Source organism: Zalophus californianus, chromosome 9, assembly GCF_009762305.2.
Source record: "Zalophus californianus isolate mZalCal1 chromosome 9, mZalCal1.pri.v2, whole genome shotgun sequence".
NCBI lineage: Eukaryota > Metazoa > Chordata > Mammalia > Carnivora > Otariidae > Zalophus > Zalophus californianus.
Window position 1 is genome coordinate 52,562,850 of NC_045603.1, and position 26,378 is coordinate 52,589,227.

At 41.3% G+C, this 26,378-nt stretch overlaps 1 protein-coding gene across 1 annotated transcript in view; it reads left to right on the forward strand.

The window, feature by feature from the left end:
• The window catches only part of PPM1H (protein phosphatase, Mg2+/Mn2+ dependent 1H), a 239,020-nt gene that overhangs the window by 65,953 nt on the left and 146,689 nt on the right, over window positions 1–26,378 (forward strand). Inside the window, exon 2 of the mRNA XM_027592252.2 lies at window positions 23,689–23,854. Within this exon, the coding sequence (XP_027448053.1) occupies window positions 23,689–23,854 (166 nt within the window). The remainder of the gene's footprint in view (window positions 1–23,688; window positions 23,855–26,378) is intronic.

Genomic DNA, 26,378 nt, shown 5'->3' on the forward strand with positions numbered 1-26,378 from the left:
ACAGCAACAGCAGCAGCAGCAGCAGTGATCCTACAGCACCGTGTCAATTTTTACTTAGCAAACCCCCCAATTTCCAAAGCTAGGTTTATAGAAAATGGCAGCAGCATTTCCACATGTTTGTTTTCTTTTGGAGCCTGTTAACATAATAGGTGCATTTCCTTAAGTATGGAAGTGAGTCCATTGAGACTTCATCTCTGAGAAAAGAAATGAATAGAATCAGCAACTTAGGGGTGCCTGGGTGGCTCAGTTGTTAGGCGTCTGCCTTCGGCTCAGGTCGTGATCCCAGGGTCCTGGGATCGAGCCCCGCATCGGGCTTCTTGCTTGGCGGGAAGCCTGCTTCTCCCTCTCTCACTCCCCTTGCTTGTGTTCCTTCTCTCGCTGTGTCTTTCTCTGTCAAATAAATAAATAAAATCTTTAAAAAAAAATAAAAGAACCAGCAACTTAGCCATACAGCCAGAAACACTCCTCCCCCCAGTTTAGATTAGTATCTCTGAAGATGAATATTTGGGTTCTGAAGTCCACATATGTGAGTACCAGGGTGGGTGGAGTTGTAATTATTTTCATTTAGACAGCTGTATAGGTAGAATCCATTTCATATAATGGAATTCCAGTGGATTGAAGCCTTTGAGTAATTCTTAGGGTGTATGATACCATTCTGCTGGGGAGAACAAATTTTCTTCATTAAGAAAACTATTAAATTTTCACTAAAACACTTTAAAAAAGATTGAAATATGTGTTAAACAATAAAGGATGAATTGGTGCTTTACTATATTTCTGCCTTTTATATAGGAGAAAATGAAGTCTCTGACTAGTGGATTTTGTTTGCAGACTTTTTAAAGTTGACTTCCATGAGTCATATGTTTCTAAAGAGAATACTGAAATGGCTGACTTTCTTTACTACCACTAGACTGATTTCATCAGAGCAGGTAGCTAGCTGTCTGTACGTCAAGCTTGCTAAGGTTTTTTACATTCCTTTTTATGGTAAGTTCTTTTCACTTTTGCCCTTACAGAAATGGTGTTTTAGAAGGCCTGAGTTGTTGCATCAAAAGCAGTCTTTGAAAGAGACCTGAACATCATACATCATTCATGTTTCTGAAAGCCTTGAAGTCTTCTAGTAGAGGGTTCAGAAATATTCACATCAATTTGCCACTGTCAGACATTCAAGCTTATTTAGATCAGAGCATTAATACATAGTCAGAAGCCCATATATCCATGCACAGCAACCTCTCTGGAAGGTCCTACTGTCTTCTCAGAGCACAGAAGTTCCTGACTCTCCTGGGATCAGCTTGTGTGACTGCAGGCATCTTCTCTCCTAACCCCTGATACCTTGATCTGCCTGATTTCCACTAGACTCTTAAGATTTCATCCGTAGCTAGTAGTACACTCTCCAGGCCTTTCATGATCTCTGTTCTGACTGCCTTTCCAGGTTAAAACAAAACAAAACAAAACTCCAGAGTAGGGTTCCTCTGTAATTTGGTATACCATAACTTTAGGGTAGAGAGCTTTAATGCAACAATTGAAAACGTAGGTGATCCATGAGCCAAACTTTCTCATAAGTGAATTTTATTTGGCCCACACAGTGTTTTCAAATGTAGAAATTTTCCATAATATAGATTCTTGGCTTCTATTAAAATGCCAGGAGACTTGGCAGTACTGAGCCATATTCCCATTTTCAGCTGGAGCTGGGTTCAGGCTGTACCCCTTTGCAAGGGCTCATGCTCTTCCCTTTGCTGCAGGCATCACTACCCTAGATGTAACATTCTTGCCCAGGAAGCATTTGGGTCTAGGCCCTGCTTCTATGGACATTGATACCCTGCTTCCAGGAAGTCTTAGCACTGAGGTTCACTTCCTCATCTGCTTCTTTCTCCACGACCATATATGGTTTCTCTTCTGGAATTAAAGAATCTACTACTGGGAGTGAAATGGAGAGTACGAAAATAGGTGTTTGAATGCACAAACTGTGGTTGAATTCACAAAATGTGCTGGGGAGCAGGAGAAAACAACTTGCAAAAAAAGTAGTCATTAGAGGAGCACCTGGGTGGCTCAGTCGTTGAGCGTCTGCCTTTGGCCCAGGTCATGATCCCAGGATCCTGGGATCAAGCCCCGCCTCAGGCTCCCTGCTCAGCGGGAAGCCTGCTTCTCCCTCTCCCTGCCGCTCTCCCTGCTTGTGTTCCCTCTCTCGCTGTCTCTCTCTCTGTCCAAAAAAAAAAAAAAAAAAAGTAGTCATTAGAGTCAATACAGCAAGAAACAATTTTAACAAATAGAGAAGGGGAAGCAACAAAAGGTCAGTGGCAGCTAATCAGCTGTCCTCAATTCCTTGTCTGAAGGTTTTGTGTTTTAAAAGGCGAGTGAGATTATCTAGTTACAGTTTCCATGACTTGAAACTTGTAATTTGTTGGAGTGTTTTATTTCAGTGCTTCATGATGATAGCGGGCATCGAGTGAGAGACTGCTACTGTCCCGGGCACTTTGCAAAATCCCCCCCACCCCCCCGCCCCCGGCCAATCCTCTTCGATGCTTGGAAGGCAGGTGGTTAGAGTAGCCCCTATTCACAGAGGAGAGAACTGAGGCTCCCAGCTTCATTTTGCTAGTAAGGGACCAGGTGGGATTTTAACCCAGTCTGGTTCAATTTTTAAATTGAATCTGTTTCTGCAAACCTATTAGTAAGTTTCCAGCATCACTTCATTCATAGTGTATGTTGTTGTATTAGGTAGGCCCGAGAGGCAATTTTCCTGTCTGGAGAAATGGAGGTGAAGCTTCTCTCGCCTCACAGGACTGTTGGAGTGTTCACTGAGATGACAAATGTGGACATGATGGTAAACAACCAAATGCTGAGTAGCCAGAAGAGGCGGTGCAGCTCCATTCTCCCACCCCCATGTCCATACCCGCTGGTGTCATGGCGGAAACCTAATAGCAACAGTTCCCACTGCTGTGGATCGGACACGGGGAGAGCGGAACATGGCCCTCTGGAAGGCAGAGGTTATGGTTTTGTTACATATAACCTTGACATTTAGAAGGAGGAGCCAGAGGCCTGCCGGTCCTGTCCACAGTGAGCTGGAGGAACAGCATTAGACGAGGATTTGGGACTTGATAATCAGGGTTATTGCCATGTGACCTTGAACAACGTGGGCAATTTTTTGTACTTCTGTTTCTTCATCGGAAAGTTGAAAGTGTTCATCCAAATCATTTCCAAAGTCCCAGCTCTGATTTCCCACAATCATCAATTTCAGTGACATTGAACTGTGTGCCTGTTTTGTTTCTTGTTGCTTTTTTTTTTAAATAATGAATATTTATCCAGGATTTTAGCCTTGTAAGGAATACTTTCAAAGGTTTCAATTGTTAGTTCCTTTCAACACTCCTGCCCCACGTCCCTAGAGGACCAGCACATACTTACTACTCTTTCTCCTTAAGCCTCTTGTGTTGATAAAGATCTCTATTAGCACATGCATTATTCCTTTAAAAATCTGTGTTTCTGATTTTTTTATTAATGTTTTTTAAAGATTTTATTTATTTGAGAGAGAGAGCACAAGTGGGGAGGAGGAAGAGAAGCAGGCTCCCCCTGAGCTGAAGGCAGACGTTAAACAGACTGAACCACTCAGGCGCCACTATGCTTCTGATTTTTTTGATGTCATTTAAGAAGTGAAAGAGAACCCTATTGAGGAAATCGTAGCCAGAGGCCCCCACAGCAACAACAGAGGCAGGACTGTCTTTTGGGATTTGAAGGGCCTGCTGCCCAGCCTGGGTGTCAGGCGAATGCTTTGTTTCCCTTCATTCAGGTGATCCACTTCCTAACTGCAGATTTTTGAATGCAAAGTGTTGAAGGCTTTTCCATCTGGGATTGTTCCACAAGACAATGAGCAGTAAGAATTTGGAAGAGGAATGAGGCCATTCCTTGGCTAACTGATGAGAATGAACAGCTATTCAGAGTTCTGATTGCTGGCTACAGTTGTGAAAGAATCATTTTCTGTCATTTGCTGAGACAGTTAACTTCCTCCAAAATGTGGCCAGTGCTGTTATTAAAGATAATGTATCAAGCTGTTTAAAATGCAAGTCACCACAGGGTTCGTTTTAAAAAGAAGTTTGAGTGTCTTGGTCTACCTATGGAGGAGGAAGGAGGACAGAAATCTGAACCAATGACTGATTTTGTAGTTGGTTATAAAACTGTGACCTGTATATGTTTGGAGATCCGACCTTGCTTTTTATATACTACGCCCCGCCCCCCCCACGGAGTTTTCTAGATGAATGTTAATGAGGAACTGGAATTGAAGATCACATGCTTTGGGGAGGCTTGTTTCCTAATTAAGTCACTTCCTTAAGAGAAACCTCCGGTATCTCTTCCAGGGATTTATTTCCCACTATGAAAATTATGAGCGTGTTGCTAGCTTTGGATTTTATACAACTTTAAGCAATTTGTGTTTGTATGTAATTTGAGGGTAAATAACAAACAAATGGTACTTTTTGTGTGAAGAGTAGAGGTAAGGAAGACATGAAATCTTTAAGCTGGCTTTTAGGTTATAGTCTCCTTGAAATGCTATTTAAAAAATTTTTTTTTTGGTATTCCTTTCCTGCTCATCTTCTCTATCTGGCAGAGGGTGAGGGATATTTAAAGCTCTTCTCAAAGCTTTGAATTATAAAGCACTTAAATTTTAGAGGTGTTATTGCTAGGCAATAAAACTGTCCATAAGCATTGAAGCATATAATAATATTTACCTTTATCTCCTTATTTGTTTAAGACCTTAGAAAATTCATATTAACAGCATTTCATTTTTCCTTTCAACTGAGTAATAGACATGGAGGCCAATAAGACTACAGACTACATTCATCAACAGCTGAATGCATAAAGAGGTGATGTGTGTGTGTGTATGTGTGTATATACACACATACACAAAATGGAATATTACTCAGCCATCAAAAAATGAAATCTTGACATTTGCAATGACATGGATGGACATAGAGGGTATTATGCTAAGCAAAATAAGTCAGTCAGAGAAAGACAATTATATAATTTCACTCATTTATGGAATTTAAGAAACAAAACAGATGAACATAGGGGAAGGGAGGGAAAAATAAGATGAAATCAGAGAGGGAGACAAACCATAAGAGACTCTTAACTCTAGGGAACAAACAGGTTTGCTGGAGGGGAGGTGGGTGGGGGGATGGGGTAACAGGATGGGCATTAAGGAGGGCACTTGATGGGATGAACATTGGGTGTTATATGCAACTGATGAATCACTAAACTCTACCTCAGACTAAAAAAAAAATACCAGTTTCATCTCTATATATGAGCAACAAACAAAATGAATTTTTTTTGTTGGCTTATTCATTTTTTTTCTTTGCTGCTCAGCTTATTAAAAGTCTTCTTAGACCAAATGACCATTACCAAACTTAATTTGAATGGCATGCAGCCTGTCCATTTCTGTAAATACTCTGTGAACTTTGTTCTTATTCCTCCCTACCTACCTTCCATTCCCCCAACTAGGGTTCTCAGTGCACTTGATTTTGGAACCCCCCCACCCCCCGTCAGGTTAGACAGACATACAGTAGGGGGCATAGCCTCTCTTTCCCCTGCATTTACTGTGGGAGAGAAGGTAAAGATGTTCCCTTTAGCAATGAAGTCTTCACCATAGGAAGACCCCTGGGAATAGAGATTTGCATCTGAACCAGCTGCAGTTTCCCTGCAGTACTAGTAACCTTTACCTGTGGATGATGGAAAAGTATCATGTATGTGAAGTGATACTTCGGCACCATGTGAATATCCTTTTGCTAATTATCTTTCACCTAAGGGTTTATTTAGCATATGTTTATGATCTTTGCCCAAACCAAATATTTCATTGGGGATTGTCAAGTGATTGTTTTTAATTATCACTTCCTCTATGTACGTATAGCTTTTTTCTATAGAGAGGACTTCTTTAATTGGAGATGAACTGTTCTTCCATGTGCATGCGCGTGCGCACACACACACACACACACACACACACACAGGATCATCATTTAATTTATTCCCGTTAATTATCAATTTTCAGAATAAGTAGCTAGCGTAACAGTCACTCCCAGTGGTAGTGAGTGAGTTTTTTTTATTCCTTTAACTATCACTATGGATTTAGGGATTTGTTTTCCTCTATGTAAAAGTCTGTTTATTTTTGATGCTCAGACTATCTCAGATTTAGCCAGTTTTAGCCCCTTCAGACATGCTCGTGTGTACTTCTGAAATGCCTGTTATCATTGAGTCCTTCTTTACTTTCTGATTCAACCTAGTACTTTCACTGTGTCTTACTGGGAGCCAGCCACTTTCCCAATCTTTTATCTTTTCCTGGGGAATGGTGCTCTGAGTATGCACACTCCTGTGGTGCTGTTGCTCCTGGGCCCTTGCAATGGACAGTGATGAAAATATATGTGTCTCAACAATTGAATTCCTATTGATATTTCCAATTTCAATTTAATATATGGTTTTCCTTACATTTATATTTATTGCCTTATATTACAGATCTAAGGACTTAATAACATTGATGCTTCCTATATTCTAATAACACATGTAACATAGTTTCAAAATGTTAATACAGTATTTCTGAGCAAGTTTTAAGATTTTTCTGCAATAGTTTTCTCCTTAGATTATATCCCACAGTTGTTCAGAAGTCATTTGCAATAACCTGTGTGATTAGATTACCAATTTCATAAACTGTTCGAGTTTGTTTTCAACTATAGTGTGTACATTGTTTTCATTTTTATTTAAATTTTCAAAAGTCAAAAGTGTTTTTTTTTTTTTAAAGTTATACACACTTAAAAAAGTCTCAGTTCCTTTCCTTCCTTTACCCCTTCCTCCCATACATAACCCCTATGGGTATCGGTTTTTATTAGTTGCTAGTTTATTCTTTCAGTGTTTTTATTTGTGTGTGTGTTCTTGTTTTCTCTTACAAAAAAACACAATGTAATATCACTTTCTTCCATTTACTGTATCCTAGAGATCACAGTAATGAAATAGATTTTTTTTAAAAGAGCAAAAACTTCTGTTTGTGAAATGTTGATAATCTCTGCTTACCGGACGTTTTCTGAGTTTTAAAAGAATAATATGAAAGTTTAAAACTGTAAATTATCAGTAAATTGTTGACTATAAAAGCACATTAGATTTTGGAAGTGTCTACAGCTTTAGAGTTTGGAGCTAATTAAAAGGTGTCAGTTATTGTAGTGACTCTCTAAATTGCTGTATGATTTTTTAGGAATTTGTGAGGGGCTTTAGAGCAGTTGTTTACCAGTGTCACCTTTGGATTAGAACTAAAGTCTGTTTATGGAGAGGTGGATGCTATTATCAGGTGTTTTCTTCCCTTATTCATAAAAACAAGCAGACAAGTGAAATGCTTATCTGGAAACTAGTACACTCAGTCTCAGACGGTGCATTTTATCATCTTAAAAGTTTCTCTGGGAGGGAAGAGTATTTTAGGACTTTGGATCCTTACAGTGGCCACTCGTAACCTCTTAAGTACCAGATCTAGCAGACACTTGAACTATTCCTGGCATCTGACACTTTTCTTTCTTAAATTCTCACTTCCTTGGCTTTGGTGATGCTAGTAGAGCCCACGTTTTCCTTCCAAATCTGCGAACTTTTCAGCTGCCTTTCTGTACTGTGTAGGGTGTGGTGGAGTTAGACCTTGGAATCTGATGGGGATCTGAGTCTGGCTTTACCACTTGGAAACTGTTTGAACCTGGGCTAGTCAGCTTTCTGGATTCAATTTTTATCAAATGGGACAAATGATACCTCTCCTATCTACCTTATCATTGGGAGGTTTAAATGAAATAATGTACGATTAAATTATAAAGTACTAGTTAGTATTATGTTAGTCTTTTTCTTAAAAAGTATCTTGTAGTTAATAATTTGGAATATAGATAATGTACAGTTACCTTTGACGTGAGAATAGTTGCCCCGGATGATAATTTACCTTCGATGTGTTAAACAGTCAAAATTCCCTTCTCCTCTTTGTATTGCAGCCACTTCCACCATTGGAAGGAACACAAGCCGCCTGTGGATTGCCTTTCCCACCCGCACCTCCTCTTAACCCATTCTCTTTTATTGCCAGCCATTTCCTAACCTGAGTTTCAGGTATGCTGGACACAATCACCACTCCTCAAACTTCCTTCCCCTTAGCTGATGATCCCATAGAGCTCTGCCAAGACTCATTCTCAACCCCATCATGGGGAGCCCCCAATGCCCCAGTCAAGCTCCTGCCGCTCAGTGACTGACCCCGCACCCCCTCAAGTTCATGTTCGTGCGTCCATGCCTCCATGCCTCACTGGGATTCTCCTTTCCATTTCTAGAAGCCTCTTGAACTTCTGACTCTACCAGGACTAGCCAGCAGCAGTGGCTTGTAAACTAGGGGTATCACATACTCTTCCTGATCTCACTGGCATGAGGGTGCCTCGTTCCCTCATCCAAGAGAATTCCAGTCCCTGGCTAATCAAAGGGACTGTGTTTCATCTAGGCCAGTGCTACTTAGTGTCATCAGTAAACCCAAAGTGTCACTACCACTTGGGAGCTTTTCTCAGGTTTTACTTCCATCTACTAAGTCAGAATCTCTGGGAGTGGGGCTCAGAAATCCATGTTTTAAGAAGCTCTCCAGGTGACCCCTATGCACACAAAAGTATGAGAACCATTATTAATAACAAGTTGGAATTCTAAATACTTTTCCATAGAAAAATGGTCATAAATTTATAGTCTCTCAGTATTGTGTTTTGTAAGGCTATAGTTTAGTAAAATTTCCAGGTAAGCCTGTAAATGAATCTAATGTTTTGGTCAAAATGTAGGTTAAGTTGATCAGTCATCTTATTCACCAACTTTTGTACTATAACCCTTTTGGAATGCACTAGTAAGTTAGAAAGTGTTTTGAAAATGTAGGGTGTAAGAATTTTTTTAACTACTTCTATTTACTGATTAATTCATGCTTCCTGTCAATGCAGAAAGGATATGTTGCAGCCAGCTTGCAAACATAGGCAATTTAGAAACACAGTGAAATGGAAATTACCCTTATGGACCTTTTTATAAAGAAAACTTCTTCCTCCTGATTTCCTTCCTCACGCTCCTGGTTCTATTAAAATTCATTCTAGCCATTTAGAGCCTATTTCTTGCTACAGCCAGGATTCTGGAACAATGAGATCTATTTTAATCTCTAGACTGAAATGCAGTAGGGAAGGTCATCAGTTAACCTCATTTTGAATCTGTGGAATTTCCAACAATTCGAGACTTAAATAAGTCCTTCTGTATTTCAGACTCTTGGTTGGGAGTAGTGATTAGCTCTCAGTGGCTAAATTTCTAATAATGGAATATTCCACCGTCTCCTGATGATAAGTTTCAGAAACAGTTCTCTATGTTAGTTTAACATTTATTCATAGTATACAGTTAAAAAATCTTCCCAACAACTTGGATTGGCTCAGTTCATAACAAGTTTAGGATATTCAGGTAGTGAAGGACCATTGGTTCTCAGAAGTGTATCTCTGCCTATTTTTGGTTGTAATTGTCAAAATTTTGCGACCTTAAAAACAATAGGGGGTGTTTGGGTGGCTCAGTCGTTAAGCAACTGCCTTCTGCTCAGGTCATGATCCTAGGGTCCTGGGATCGAGCCCCGATCAGGCTCCCTGCTCCGCGGGAAGCCTGCTTCTCCCTCTCCCACTCCCCCTGCTTGTGTTCCCTCTCTCGCTGTGTCTCTCTCTGTCAAATAAATAAAAATAAAAAATTGAATAGTTTCTCTTTTACTACTTAGAACAGGTACCTAGAGATTCTTGAGCTGTGATAAGACTTTTTTTTAAATTTTATTCATTGAAGCATTTTACATTCATTCATATTCTTAATTCACAGAGTAGTTCAACTGAAGAAACTGAGTTTTAGAAAGGTTATTAACTTACCCAAGTCACACAGCTAGTAAATGGCAGAGCTAGGAAAGCTGTCCAAATTTCTGGTAATTTCCATGAGCGTAACAAGTGCACTACTTAGTGGTTACATTGTGGTTTTAAGAACTACAATAAAGAAGTGCTTGTCAAGCAGCCTTAGGATGATGTGGTGGTTAAAATGAGTGTTGAAGGACAAGGGGGCGTTTGTCAGACAAGAGGAGGTTAAGATCATCCTAGGCAGAGGGAAAGGCATATGTCAGGGAATTGTGTGCAGCAACACTGCTTTCTATAAACCAGTGGCTGTTTTTTGTTTTTTTGTTTTTTTGTTTTTTATGGCAGAGAATAAGGAGGTGTGGGGAGAGCAGATGAGAGGATACGGATAAGGGCCAAATCATGAAGACTGAGGAGTTTACATTTCCCCCTAAAATCTACATAGTCCGTTTGAAGGAATTAGAACCTGGGAGAGACATGGCCATATTCATGGCTGAGAAAGGTCAGTGTGGCCATGCTGTGCAGGATTTATTAGGGGAGGGGACACTTAGGAGGTGTTTGCAATGGAACTTGGCCTAAACTAAGTACTGGTTGTGACATACAGGCTGAGGGACTAGATGTGGGCAAGAGTATACTCCGAAGCTAGGAGGACAGGAAGGTTCCTTGGAATTCTGGGTCCCCTGAGACAGAAACAACAGAAGGAGGATTGCATTTGAGACAGGGGTAGACAGCAGAAGGAAAGAGAAAATGAGGTTTGGGCAGCTTGAATGTGTGCAATATGCAAATGCAGAGTTCCCAAAGGCATTCAGAAATACAGGTCAGACACACCAGAGATCTGTGCTGTAGATATGAATATGGCAGTGCTTTGTGTTTAGGTCTTAAATGAAGCCTTGGGAATAGAGAAGATCTCCCAGGGAAAGACTGGTAGGAAGAAAAGCAAGCCAAATGGAAGCCCCAGGGAACAGCAATATTTGAGGCTCATTTGCACACTCCCACATTAAAGGGCTAGTTGGGGATAGGAAGTTTGAGTTAATCAAATTTCTGCTTACGGTTTACCAGGTGTCACGGAATTGTCTTAGACAAGGACCACTCTAGAGCTATGTTCCATAATAGATAAATTTTAGCTCTGAAAGCAGGTTAGATTTTACATTCTAGGCTCAGTTGGTTAAGTGACTGCCTTTGGCTCGGGTCATGATCCTGGAGTCCCGGGATCGAGTCCCGCATCGGGCTCCCTGCTCAGCGGGGAGTCTGCTTCTCCCTCGGACCCTCCCCCCTCTCATGCTCTCTCTCTCTATATCATTCTCTCTCTCAAATAAATAAATAAAATCTTTAAAAAAATAGATTTTACATTAACTGGAGTTGGGGATGGGGACAGATAGAGACTCAACACTTGCAAAAGAAGTCTTAGAACCTTCTCATTCAGTGCAGAGATCCTCAGAGTGTCCCTGAACGGTGATCAGTCAGCTTTTGGACATTGCAGTGGAGGGAATTTCTGCTTTCTGACATAATTCACTGTGTTGCTGGGCAGCTTTACAGTGATGACTTCAGAATTGTCTTTGTACTACTTCAAGTCCCCCTTTGACCTCTGGAGTTTCCCTCCTGCATAGCAGTCTCAGTGTTGAGAGGGCACCATCCTGGCCTGCTAACGCCACCTGGGTCAGGCCTCACTGTTAATAGAGCATTACTATTGAGCAGGAACTTGGTTATAAAGTAGACACCAGCAGTGGAGTTAAGATTCCACCTAGAGATGCATGAGGTTGGTTCTGTTTTATCAGCCACTTTGTTGCAGATGTTTGGGGCTCGCTTTACATGTCCTGCTCCCAAGTTCATTAGCACTTATAATTAAATAAATTTTTTCTTTGGAACAATTTTTCTTTGGAACATAGAGTTATTTTCCTTGAAGCCAGTTGATGGGAAGCCCCAATAAAAATATTTTAAGCTTTAAGAAACAAATAGGCAGGCTTAGAATTCACTTGTTATTCTAGTGACCTCCATGGGATGTTATGGAGAAAATAAGTTCATTTATTCATTCATTCAACTAACATTTATTGAGTGCCTACTCCCTGCTATGTGACTTGAGATGGGGGGAAAACAACTAACATCAATATATGGCATTATGGAGCATACCTCTCTTTGACTAATTGAATTATATTGGTAGCCCACCTTGTCCTTGTTATTTAAGGATGATACTGGGCATCCAATTTAATAGTTTATATCCTTGTCAGTGCATTTGTCTCCTTCAAGGCCATAGCAAAGTCTCATTGTACTTTGTAGAGAGCTTTTTGAGGGTGTAGAGATCAGTTTGCCTAAAATGAAACTCCTTTTGGCCCTTGTGGGGTCCTCAAGGTTTAAACGTTTTTTTGTTTTGTTTTGTTTTCCCTTGTAAATTAGGGAGGGTTGAAGTGTTAATGGATTTGCCCTGGGTCTAGGCACAAAGGTAAAAATGTTTGACCAGACAACAAGCAGCTTTCAAAGGGCTACTCTTTGTATTCAGGCTTTAATCTGGAAATAAAACAGACTTTCTCTACAAATTAGTTAACAGAGGGATGAGGATTTTCCAAAGCAGATTATTTTCAATTAAAATGAAGTGTTTTGTATTTTTTTTAAAACAATGACTTAAGTAATGAGTGGGAATTTAATTATTGCTGTTAGTTAATGTACATTTGCAGTACAATGCTTGCCTCGGAAAAGGAATGTTGGTGTGCTGAAATCATGGGATATGTCACAATTCCTTCTTGCAATACCTGTGTTCTGTTTATAAGCTGTTGTGCAACTAATTACAAGAGATTCGTTTGTGTGAACAAAATACATCATTTAAAACCTCAGTTGCTAGGAGAAAAATGCCAGAACAGCTTGTCTAGGATGTTTAACTGAATCATTTTGCATAGGATATTATTGATGGGGCCAATAAAATGAGGATAATGACACACCTTTCTCGTGTGTAGGGTTACAAGTATTAACTAAGTTGTTGGGTGTAAAGCTCATAAACAGCTGTTTTCTGACAGTCACGCAACCACCCTGAGAGGAAAGTACTGCTCATTGTCCCCATCTTACTGATGAGAAGCTGAGGCATAGGGAGATAAAATGAAAGTCACACGGGTACTTACTGGCTAATCGAGCATTAAGACCTGGGGAATCTGGCTCCAGAGTCTCTCTGCTCTTAACTGCCTTCCAGATTTCTAGCATATAGAAACCTGTTTGCCTGCCCCTCTTGGCATTTCCTGCTCTATTGTGTGTCGAGGCAGCTCAGCCTGTGCTTTTGCGGATAGGTGGACGAGTGGCCTTCCCCTCTCATATAAGAGCACATTTTTAAAAGATCTTTTCTAAAACCCGGACTCAGAATTCTCAGGTTAGAGTTTCATCCTTCTTACCACCAAACAGCCCTCTTCTGTATAAAAATATTGTTCTTGTGTTGCCTTAAGGTTAAAGAGGAAGTTAAGGGAGCTCTGGATTGTCCAGAACTTTGTTTATTCCAGAGCAAGGGAGAAGTCAAGATTGTATCGAGTTTATGAGGAAACTGCTGATTAAAAAGTTGTGTATTTTATTTGATGTCTGTTGAGATTAGAGTGTTTTTATCTTTTGGTTTCATTTTGTCAATTTCAACCTTTTTGAAATTCACATTTTTAAATTACACTTTTGAGATTGACTTTCATTTTGTTTTGAAAAAAATGCATTTTTTCAAAATGCATTTCTCTGACATTGGTGATAGTTCTGATATATCTGGTAAATAAAGAAAGGAAGCCTTATCTTTAGAAATAGTAGCTTCAAGCACATGGCTTTTTTTTTCTTTAATTGCCAACAAAAACTTCTGCAAATAATATTGTTCTAAACTGGATTTATTTAATGCAGAATCCCCAAGCCTGATGTCCGTTTTGGGTAGGTTTTATTTTCCTTTCATTTGACTCCAACAGAGCGGCACCGTGGCCTTGAATGGGAATTGCTCCAGCATCTGACAGGGTGCAGACTTCCTTATTTAAATGGGGAAGTTGGACTTTGGTGATATTAATGGTTTTGCCAGAAAGATCTGGTGAATAATGAAAAGGAAGTGCCCAACAGCAGCTTTCTGGTTTTTATCTTTGCTTTGTTGAAAGTTCATTTCTAAACAGTCAATATGAAGAAGAAACCATTGATAGGTATGTGGAGAGATCTATGTGACAACACCATAGTTTCTTCTGATCTTGAGTGTTTGCTCTTTAATCTTTGGTTATTGAATTACATTGGTGAGGGAGATAGAAGCTAACGATGGCTCTCAAATGCTAGGAGCAAAGTATATCCAAAGCTAATGTTGCTAATAACACCAAGATGCACATGAAATTCTTTCCAAATCGATAGCTCTCATCTCTGCTTCACTTCTGTATTACATGTAATACGAAATTGTCAGTATTCGACTGTTTTTGACCAACAGCAATTTTAGACCATTCAGTCAAATAGTTAAGTTCAGGAGTAAGCACACATTTTCTATAAAAGGTATAGATTGTAAATAATATATATAGGCTTCGCAGGCAGTCTCTGTCGAAACTATGAACTGCCATTGTACCTGGAAAGCCACGATTAACAAATTTGTAAATGAATGAACATGGGTGTATTCCAGTAAAACAGTAAAACTATTGACACTGAAATTTGAACTTAATATAATTTTCACCGGTCACAAAATATTCTTAGGATTTTTCCCCCCTCACATACATAAAAATGTAAAATCCATTCTTGGGGGCTTACATATAAAACAAGCAGTGGCCCAGGTTTGGCCTGCGAGCCATAGTTTGTGGACCCCTCATTAAGTCAACGTGGGCTGCCACTGCCTTTATAATTTCTGGTACCAAGAATTTTCTGTTCACTGACCTTAAAGCAATTTCATTATCTCCTCCTCCAGCACTCCCCACCCCCAGTCTTCTCCTCTCCGTCCGTAATCGGTATACCTGGTCTGCTCATTCTGCCAGTGGAAACCTGAGAGTCCTCCTCTTTGCTTCTCCCCTGTGACCCCTGTCCAGCAGGTCTTCCTGGGAATTCTTGGGTCTTTCACCTCCTCTGAAACCCTCACTTCTACCCAGCCCCAGTGCTTGATTCATGACCCCTTGGTCACCTGCACTATTGTGAGACCCTGGCTGATCACTTCCCCTTTGTCATTTATCCGGTATAAACCATCCTCCATTAAGCCACTACTGTTATTTTCCTAAGTAGTTTTGATCATATGAATCCTTTGTTGAAACAGTCTTAGATTCTTCCTGTGGGTCATAAACTCTGTAGGAGAAAGTTCTATAGAATTTCATGGTCCGGTTCTGATGTAGCTCCCTCAGCAAACCTATACCCAGGCCACACCCAAACCCTCTTTATAAAGTTTACACCACTCTCTGCTTTCACAGGCTGTTCCTCTGCCTGGAGAGCCTTTTCTTGTCTTTTCTCTGATTGTTGATTTTCTCCTTCATTCCATAAGGCTGAGCTCACTCAGATGCCACCTCCTCTGTGATACTTTACGTGACTCTTTTGTTGCAGAGTTGTCTCCTCTTCTGTGTGCTCAGATCCCGTATGACACACACCTTGATATGGCATCAATCAGAGCAAACTGTAGTTATTTGTAAGGAGGTCTCCCAACTACAGATGACTGTGGGCTCCTTGATAGTAGAAACCACATCCTAGTCTTCTTGGTTCATCCCCATGTGGTTACACAATAAATATTTTTTAAAGTAATGGTTTCGATCAGTATACTATGTATCTAATAATTTTCTTGGTTTACTTATTAAGTCCCAGAGATCTGGATGCAGTGTTGCAGAATCAAATGCCTTGGGGCCAGGCTGGTTACTTCAGTGGCACAAGTAGACAGAGTGAGGTCTGGGGTGAGCTCGAGAGGATATGTCCTACCTCTGACTGTTGTCACAGGAGACTGTGACAGGTGTATAACCTGATGTACTGTTTTTCAAGAGAAAAAGGAAAATGAAGATTTTAATGTAAATATCCTAATTTTTCAATATTGACAACTAGTTCACTTTTTTTTTAAGATTTTATTTATTAGAGAGATAGCGAAAGAGAGAGCATGAGCTGGGGGGAGAGGGAGAAGCAGGCTCCCTGCTGATCAGGGAGTCCGACTCGGGGCTTGATCCCAGGACTCAGGATAATGATCATGACCCGAGCCGAAGGCAGACGCTTAACTGACTGAGCCACCCAGGCACCCCTACTGGTTCACTTTTTAAAAAAACATTTTGTGTGCAAAAATTTTAAAAATTTAAAAATAGTAACCTCTCTGGGGGCTGAATGTGCGATCCCGTTTAGCATCCCTTGATTGGTCACATCCCTTCATGACAGACAGAGCCTGGGAACCAGAGGTGTGAGGTTGCCTGCTGGAGAAGACGTGCATGTATGTGCTCTTTTCCCACCTGTGTTTATCTTCCTTCTTGACACCTGCCTCCTCCATGTGTTGGTGCTTAGTCACCTTCCAAAAGGGGAGAGCCTAACACCCCAGAAAATTCTACTTCCTGACATCCTTTTTCCTCCCTGGTAACACCTGACTGACTGTTAACTGAATGGGCTGGGATGATCTTTTCTCCCTCCTACCCAGAGGTGGCTGAAACCATCTGGGAGAAGCTGTTATTCTTGATGGATGTTCTGGCTGTTTTTGCTGATGGCTGTTATCAAAGGCTTAGCTTCCTGGTCAGAACCATGGTTTTCTAGTATACCAAGAATGAGAGGTTATTAACTCCCTTGGAGCTAGGAATTGCCTTTTTTTTTTTCCAGCTTATTTGGGAGGTCAGTAACCACTTCAGAGAGTCACACGAAACATTGCCTAGGAGGTTACTTAGAAAAGAGAATTTTTAGGGGCGCCTGGGTGGCTCAGTCGGTTAAGCGTCTGCCTTCAGCTCAGATCATGATTCCAGGGTCCTGGGATCGAGCCCCGCATCGGGCTCCCTGCTCAGTGGGGAGCCTGCTTTTCCCTCTGCCTGCCGCTCCCCCTGCCTGTGCTCTCTCTCTATCTCTGTCAAATAAATAAATAAAATCTTAAAAAAAAAAAGAATTTTAATAATCGATAGTTGTATTTGGTCTTCCATAAATGATTCATTTCCATTCCCTCCCCCTATAGCCTTTTTGCGGTCTGCTTCTCAATTATATATGAATCAGTAATATCTCACTTCACCTTATGGCCTTTATAAACTACTTCTTCCTTCTTAGCCAGTGTAATTACTCTCCTTAGCAATGGTAACACTAGTGTGAACTCTTTAGCCTAAACTGTTCAGGCCTTTATTTCTTTTAAAAATAAAACAATATAATAATAACAACCAAAACAACCAAGCCGAATTCTGTATTTGGTTGTCTTCTGTGGGCTCTGCGACCTGAGCTTTTGAATCCAGGAGCCTGGGGGGTCCAGAAATGGCATCTGTGGGCAGGTCTGGATGGGAATCTAGAAGCAGCACAGTCATGACTCTGTGAGTTCTTCCCTGTGTACAGAACACTCTTGCATGTGGCTTCATTGTGGTAATAATTTTGAGAAGAGGGCTCAAAGGAGCAGATGTCCTTGCTCAAGGTCCCTGTTCTGGGGGTGTCATGCAATGCCACTTGAAGGCTCTGGATGCGTGGAGGTGGCCATGTGTCCTTGAGGCAGGCAGAGGGATGCTGAAGGGGAAGGAGGGGAAGCATCTCCTCAGATTTTCACAACTGCATCAAGTCCCTTGGGCCCAACAGAAGAAAGAGCTAGCTTTGTCTTGGATCTAATATTAATAAATAATATATCCTGAGTGCTCACTGGGTACCAGACACTGTTAAATACTTTCCATGCTGGGGCATTTAATTCTCATGCTCTGCTATGATCAGAGCGGACTACTATCCCCATTTTAAAGAGAGAAAGTAACTTGCCCAAGAACACACAGCTAGGACCAGTAATTAGTGGGGACCAGGTTTGGACTCGGTCTTTCTAACCATTGTCCCTGTTGTGACGTCTCAGGAGTGTTATGGGCAGGGAGGACGTTGCTGAGGAAGGAGTTGACAGCCATCCCATACTAGCACAGTAAGTGAATCCTTCAAAGAAAATGTCAGCTGGGACTCTCCTCTGTTGATTGTCTTTGTAAATCCTTTTGAAAATGGTTCCATTGCTTGTTCTCTGGGCCTGTGTCCTTTGTGACAGGGCTCATGACTTGAGTATACTTGGAGTATTTGTCTGAATTTAGTAATAGGGACCTGTTCTCTGTGTCATATTATCAGGTAAGTGTCCTTGTAGTCAAGATTTTGAGCAGATGATAAGGCAGATAACTTGATAATTTAACAGCTGCAATTAAAACCAGGACTTTGCTGCTGAAAAATCAATGGAGTTTTTAAAAAACTTGTGACTGGAGTATTTCACAAACAGAAAGAAGGAAAACAGGATTCTTAAGCATATGACGGTGGCACAGAATGAATCATTTACTCTTTTTAAATAGGTTCTACTATTGCCGTGGTCTCATGGTCACATTCATGCCTGGTACTCAGGCCATAGCTTCAAGCTGTGTCTGATACACACATAGGATTTCTGACTTCCAAGTCCTTCAAATTCTGTGTGTACCTGTTTTTACGAGGGGGAGAAATCTAGGTGTTTTGGTACAATTGAAGGTAGACAAAGTCCTAAAATGAATTTAACTTTATCACATGTCTCTCTCTTGGGGCAAATATGCCATGGTTTTCTAAGAGATGAAAGAACTGGATGTAAACTCTTCATATTGAGGAGACAGTAGCCATTCTTCCCGTTCATCCTCCAACAATTCTCCCACCTGAATTTTAATCCTAACAAAATTTTTCCAAATCTTTATAGATGACCAGAAATTCCCCCTCGCCAACACACACATAACTTAGCAACTCCTAGAATTTAATCCACGAAGTACTGCTCAAGAACTGAGGTTTGTAGAAGTTATGTAGGTTGGCTGAACACTTTGCCATCCACTAGCTGTGATTTAACCTTTAAAAAGAACAACAGTGGTGGCTAACTCACAGAGCTGACAGGAGGCTTGGATGAGTTAATTACTACATGTAAAATGCTAAAAACAGTCCCTTGCTCATAGTTGATTCTCAACAAATGTAAGATACTATTATTACTCCACATCTCTGGAAGTAGAGTTGATTTCTGTTTTTCGTTCCCTCATTCAGCAAACATTTGTTGAGCACCTGCTGTGTGCTGTGTTCTGGGGAGAGAGCCCATGTTCTTAATTGCTATGCTTTATTGCCTCCAGTTCAATTCCAAGGAAGATAGTTTCCCTCTTTGTAGGCAATTGGAAAATAATGTCACTAAAGATAGGACAGTTCATGGTCCACCAGCATTTTGTTTTTAAGTCTTCAAAATAAGCATCATGCTAATAAGATAAAGAATGCACATCTTAAAGTCATTCCTCTTGATCTCAAGATAGTGCTGCCTTCATGCTGGAGCAGAAGACAAGTGAGTGTAGTTACTGATACAGCTGCTTAGATTAAATAAAATTATTGAATCTATCAATAGCATGATGCTCCTCTGCTCAGGGAAACAAAGTGTTTCTCAGTTTACTCTTAGAGGAATTAAAGGTTTCATTTACGTTTTGTAAGCAGATCATTTGCCTTTGAAGAACAAAATAAAATATTTAAGTTGATAGAGGCCGAGCTTTTTAAAGCCAAAGTAAGTTAAGAAGAACCAGGTCTTTCTACTAAAGCTGTGTGGAGTAAGGAATTTGAAATGATATAAAATATGGGACAAGAAGTTGTGTGTGTGTGTGTGTGTGTGTGTGTGTGTGTGTGTGTGTGTGTGTGTGTGTGTGTGTGTGTGTGTGTGTGTGTGTGTGTGTGTGTGTTTAAAGGCAGTGGCTTTAAATTAATGTGACTTTAACAGAGTAATAATCAGATATCTGACCAAACAGGCTTCCCGGGTTGGGGCTGTTGTCTTCCCATCAGGGCGACATTTCTGACTTTTTGATACTTCATTAGTGTTGTTCACAAACTGTATTCAACCTGAAATGGCAAAGTAAGGCCACCAGTGATTGTCCTGCCACAGTTCGCTGGCTTTGATGAGTCATTGCAGTACAACCATCTGAACCAAGTGCCGATAAGAATAGATACACAATAGGAAAATAAAACAACTGAGAGCTGAAGCAGAAATCTCTGGGAGCTCAGAAGTATGTTCACGGCTCTGCCGTATTTAGCTGCATGACCTCGTGCACGTCAGAGTCCTCCAGGGCCCCAGGCTGCACGTGCATAAAAGAAAGTTTCTAAGGTTTCTTGCTGAAGTTAGGTCAACTTCGGCGTTTAATATCCACTGAGAGAGAAAGAGAGAGGAGGTAAGGTCTTTCAGGCGACCACGATTCAGGAGTTATGTAATTATAGTAGTTTTGTTGACCGGTGGAAAACAGCAGATGAGTCAGCCTGCCGTGTAGCTTTCAGAGACCAGTGATGCTTTTTTTTTGTTACAAAAAGACTAGACTACAGCACAAGTTTAGGTGCCAGTGGTCAGGGTGATGCCAAGTTCCAGAAATAGCAGCTAGGACGTTGTACAAAGGACAGTAGGGAGGCGACGGTGGTCACCAATTGGTTTTCCCAGCCAGACCTCACTTCCGCTTTCCATAGGGAAGCTGTTTCTGTGAGAGGCATGGGGGGTGTATCGTCCCCAGCCGGCTAGCAGCCCACCCCTCACATGTCGCTTGGGAAGTCACTACCAGTGACTGAGAAGAGGCCGGTGGTATTTCGTCTGCCTGGTTTGGTTCTCCAAGGGTCGATGCGAGAGCCGCAAACTGCTGAATGAAACGTGGACTCCTCTCAAGACCGGCAGATCTGAACCATCCATCCCTCATCCTCCCTCTGGGCCCTTTCTCCACTCATTACAGAAGAGCGAGCTTATTCCCATTCCTCTCAGGCCTGGTACTGAGCTCCCCAATCTGCTTATTCTGTGCCTCCCCACACGGTTCAGCTTGGCCCACCACAGACAGTGCAAGTCCCCATGTGTAATAGGAAGAGGTTGGGTTGGGTGGGGGTGGGGGGGTCTTTCTGCATCCTAGCTGCACCACTTCCTGGCTGTGAAACCTGAACTAATTTATTTAGCTCAGGTGGTAAGTGTGGTAGTATTAATAGTCTTCATGCAGGTAGCCACATGGTAACTTAAACCATACGAAATTATATTTTAACTTAAACCATATGAAAATATCTCCTCCTTGAAGGAGAGAGAGTGAAGGTGGGGCAGAAAACTAAGCCTTGATCTCTCCCAGCCCCAGCCCTCCATCAGCAAGAGTGTGTCATAAACACTAGAGGCAGATTTGACCTCATAGAGGTCACAAGGATCCCCACCTCTCTGCACAGGCCCCTAGGACAATGAGTTTCAAACTCTGTAAGCAGCAATCAACTTTTTAAAAATCTTACACCAAAGTGTAATATGTAAAATGAGTAAAAGTAGGCTTTTGTGTATAAACATATGCTTAGGTTGAAATTTATAATAAACCCACAAAGGATTATGAAGCAGTTTTGATTAACCCAAAAATTTGAAATAAGGGTGATAATAGATGACAGGTATGGTCTTTTTCATATAACATATAGATAAGTAATTGTAAATGATATATTTTTTAAAAAGTTTCTCCTTCCAATCAAGTGATACCAGTCAATTCTGCCTGAATATATAGACCATGAACATTTCTGTGTTCACGTGTAACAGATGGGAATGAACTTCTAAATTATTGCATTTTTTCCCAAAATGATGTACATTTAAAAAATAAAGTAAATGTTAAGGGATACCTGTGTGGCTCAGTCAGTTAAGCGTCTGCCTTCAGCTCAGGTTCAGGTCATGATCTTCAGGTCCTGGGATTGCTCCCCTCACAGGGCTCCCTGCTCAGCAGGGAGTCCACTTCTCCTTCTCCCTCTGCCCCTCCCCCCTGGGCTCCTGTGTGCTCGCGCGCGCTCTCTCTCTCTCTCTCTCTCTCTCTCTCTCTCTTGTTCACTCTCTCTCAAATGAATAAATCTTTTAAAAAAATGAAGTAAATGTTAAAACATCTGAAATATGTCCATACACTCCCAAGGTTTTGTAGAAGGATGCTCGAAACATACTCCCTTAGATCTTGGGTCACTGGGATCCCTATTTGCTCTCTGTTTCCTGTTCGGTTGTGGCGAGTGTTCATTGGCTTATGGAAATCTACACAGTTTTCAATACTGAGAGCCATTTGATAAAAAAAAAAAATGGTTAAATTTGGATAAGGTCTGTAGTCTGATGAACAGTTTTTCATTAGGGGGCGCCTGGGTGGCTGAGTTGGTTAAGTGACTGCCTTTGGCGCAGGTCATGATCCTGGAGTCCTGGGATCGAGTTCCACATCGGGCTCCCTGCTTAGCAGGGAGTCTGCTTCTCCCTCTGACCCTCACCCCTCTCATTCTCTCTCTCTCAAAAATAAATAAAAATAAAAAAATAAAAAATTTTTCATCAGTGTCAGTTGTTTGTTGTGATATTCTGCTGTAGGGATGTCAAATAATACAGTTGGGGGAAGGTGCGTGAAACTCTTTGCAATATGTTGCAGTTTACTCTGAGTCTAATTATTTCACAATTCAAAAGTAAGAAAAATTATTTGGAAAGGATTATCTCCTACTTAGGAGAGTACAATCAGCTTGATAGAGTGGTGTACACATCACACTTACAGAATGGATTCCAGACTTCCAGCTGTCTCACCTTAAAAAAACATCTTTTCTTTCCTTGCCACTGAGTTCTGTTCCCCACCCCTCTACATTCATTCTATTACCTACTGTAACACTGTTGAAGTTTTGAAAAGAAAAGGGGGGGAAATCGGAGGGGGAGATGAACCATGAGAGACTATGGACTCTGGGAAACAAACCGAGGGTTCTGGGGGTGGTGTGGGAGGACGGGTTAGCCTGGTGATGGGTATTAAAGAGGGCACGTACTGCATGGAGCACTGGGTGTTATACGCAAACAATGAATCATGGAACACTACATCAAAAACTAATGATGTAATGTATGGTGATTAACATAATAAAATAAAATTAAAAAAAAGAACAAAACAAACCAAAAAAAAAAGAAAAGAAAATACAGCCAATGGCCAATTAAAGAGAGCTCTGTCTTTTGGGAAATCTATTTTAGCTCCTAATTAATTACTTAATTAGAAAATGATGCTGAAACCCAAGAGTTCACCTGCAGTCACCTGATACAGAAAAGGTAGACGAATGATGTGGCATGTTCTTCTAATGCATTCCTATGCTTAAAACACTTAATTAGGCCAAAGCATTATCAACATGCTATAATACCAAATCAGAGTGCCCTATAGCCTAATGTAATGGTGCAATGTGATGAATATTATTCTATAGGAGAAAAAAATGAAGGATTAAAGATAATTTAAAAAGAATACACCTTTGATGCACTCACTTCTCTGTGAGTAAAGCAAAAGTGGGCACGGCAGTAGTGAAATGTGATTCTCTGTTCTCTTGGATTTTACAGTGTGCTGTAAATTACTGCACTACCTTATTCTTTGATAAGATTGATGGTGGGTTTTGCTCTTTATCACTTGGAGAAATGCAGCAGAATTCCCCCCAGCCTGCCCATCGATCTTCATGGTAATTGCCAGAAGAGTGATTGTCTCTTGTGTTTTGACCAAAATGGATTGGTGGGGTTGCTCACAGCTGTCAGACACCTGGGAGGGTGAGCCGGGCTTGAAATAGTGCTTTAGGATATGTTTTAATGTGTGCTAATATAACTCCATTTTAGAAAAATTAGTTTACTCAGGAACATAAAATACCAAGACTACAGGGTCCTGTGCACTAGGTAGGGCTTTAGTTTTGTGCCAGTTGTGGAGACTGCCTAGGCTGACCCTTGAGTCTGAGCTCTGAGCCTTCCAGAAATTTCTGACCACTTTCCTGGCTTCTTCTGCAGGGTTATCAATGCTGGGAAGAGCACACATAATGAAGACCAAGCCAGCTGTGAGGTTCTCACTGTGAAGAAGAAAGCAGGGGCCATTACCTCAACCCCGAACAGGAACTCGGCTAAGAGACGGTCCTCCCTTCCCAATGGGGAGGGGCTGCAACTGAAGGAGAACTCGGTAAGGTCCTCCTTCACCCCCGGTTCTCAGGTGAGAGGCATATGGGCACCCTGGCCCCCCAAGGTGCTAGAGCTGAATCCTGGTCTGTAATGGGAGAGTAAAAAGCAATGTCCCCAGAGTTAGTGGAGCAGCCCATCTCTACTCACGGTATCACACAGTCAAAGCTGTGTGTGAAGTCAAACACGTGTGAAGAGCTGGTGTTGATTAGATTCTTAACGCTTAGAGTAAATAAAACACCCACATCATATATAGATTTTGTTGAGATACAATATATATATTGTTTGGTGGTTGTAAAGGAGCCACTTTAAGATTTTTGTGAAGGAGACAGTCTCCGGGAGCCTCTTCTGAGGGATGGAAGGATCTCTAGCCATTGGCTTGCAGCCCTGCCATGGCTTTGCCCCCTTCTTCCGCTTGCCTGTCTGTTAGAGTTGTTTAGTGGGAGCCTCTGCCTGATGCTCTTCCAAATTAATCCTGTTTCAGTTGGCCCAAAGCCCTTGCATCCCATGGGGCAGCCCTGCAGACTGAATGCCTTGTTGACAAGCTACAAAGCGCTTCTCCTCTCTTCAGTTTCTGGAGAAGAAAGCAGACATCCTCAGAAAGTTCTGAAGAAGCACTCAAAAGTATAGGGAGTAATCGGTACTCTGTCCACCAGCAGATTATTTAGCTTACAGAAAAGAAATTGAATGAGATGATCCAAATGTGACTTTTTATTCTAATAATGTTGAGGATATTTTTGTATATACATTTTTATAGGATTGGAAAGGATCCAGGAATCTTTTTTCAGTGTAAGAAATAGTATCTCATTGCATTTAGCGCAGGGAATAAGAGTACTGATTTATTTTGTTCATACTCGTTCAACTTAGAAACACAGTGACGAATGGAGACTCACCAGCTGTACTTGTGTTCAAGGCTGAAGGAAGCATTGACTGGGCTTTTCCTAAAGAGCCGAGTCAAGGACTCAGATGGGCAGTACAGAATAATAGTGGTTAAGTGCACAGGCTCTGGAGTAGTAGGTTTCAGAGCAATCCATCACCATCCATCATGTATCAAACCATTTAATTTTAGGACGGTTATTTATTCTTTGAGCCTTAGTTTCCTAGAAAAAGAAGTAACAGTTACTACTACCAAGTATGGTAGGAAAAGACTGGTTGGAAGTATGAAATCCATTGTCCGTGGAAATGTTGAGCCAGTGTCTTCATTTATAAATCCTTGATAAATGTGAGCAATTATTATCCTAAAGTCAGTTCCACTTTAGGGATTCTCTGTGGATAATGTCCACTGAATTTTGTATGTTTATCCATTTGTAAAGTGAGAGGTCACACAATTTTCCTTCATGCCTATTTGACAGGATTGTTTTGAGGATTGAGTTATTAATGGAAAAGGGCTCAGAAAATGTGAGATATTGATGATAATTAGATATGGGTGCCAGTGACTTCATGTTGCTCTTTTCCCTGTTAGTTCTCCCCTGTCACCGGGATATGAAGTGATTTCTGTAAAAATTAGTCAGCATTGACATTTGGCCCAAGGCCAGTTGGTGATGTCATTTTTCCTTGTTGCTAAGTTCCTCCTAGAAATGGAGCCAGGAATAACTTTTTAACTTAACCTTTCCTTAAGAACAGTGAAACCAGGGGCACCTGGGTGGCTCAGTCAGTTAAGTGTCCAACTCTTGGTTTCAGCTCAGGTCATGATTTCAGAGTTGTTTGATCGAGCCCCGAGTCGGGCTCCCCACTGAGCGTAGAGCCTGCTTAAAATTCTCCCTCTCCAGGGCACGTGGGTGGCTCAGTCAGTAAAGCATCTGCCGTTGGCTCAGGTCATGATCCCAGGGTCCTGGGTTTGAGCCCCGTGTGGCGCTCCCTGGTCAGTGGGGAGCCTGCTTCTCCCTCTGCCCCTCATCCCCTTCTCTTTCTCTCAAACTTTTAAAAATCTTAAAAAAAAAGATTCTCCTTCTCCCTCTGTCCCTCTTCCACCCCCCTCTTATAAATAAATAAATCTTTTTGAAAAAAAAGACCTGTGAAACCAGTGCCTAAGAACTTTAGGATGGAGCCATGAACCTCGCCTGTGATTGTCCTGAAGCTCTGTGGGGTCCTTGTTCCAGGAGGCAGCGAGGAGGTGCCAAGCAGAGTGGACCCTTCCTGCCCTCCATTTCCTGCTTTAGGTGCAGCCACTTCATTTCTATCTGCTGTACATGTTAGGCTTTTTATTAGAGTTTTTTTTTTAAGATTTTATTTATTTATTTGACAGAGAGAGACTCAGCGAGAGAGGGAACACAAGCAGGGGGAGTGGGAGAGGGAGAAGCAGGCTTCCCGCGGAGCAGGGAGCCCGATGCGGGGCTCGATCCCAGGACCCTGGGATCATGACCTGAGCCGAAGGCAGACGCTTAACAACTGAGCCACCCAGGCGCCCGGCTTTTTATTAGAGTTTAAGGCAAAAGCTGTGCTGCCATTTTTTAACTGTGGGAAATTATACATAACATAAAATTTACCATTTTAACCCATTTTTAGGTACACAGTTTAGTGGCATCAAA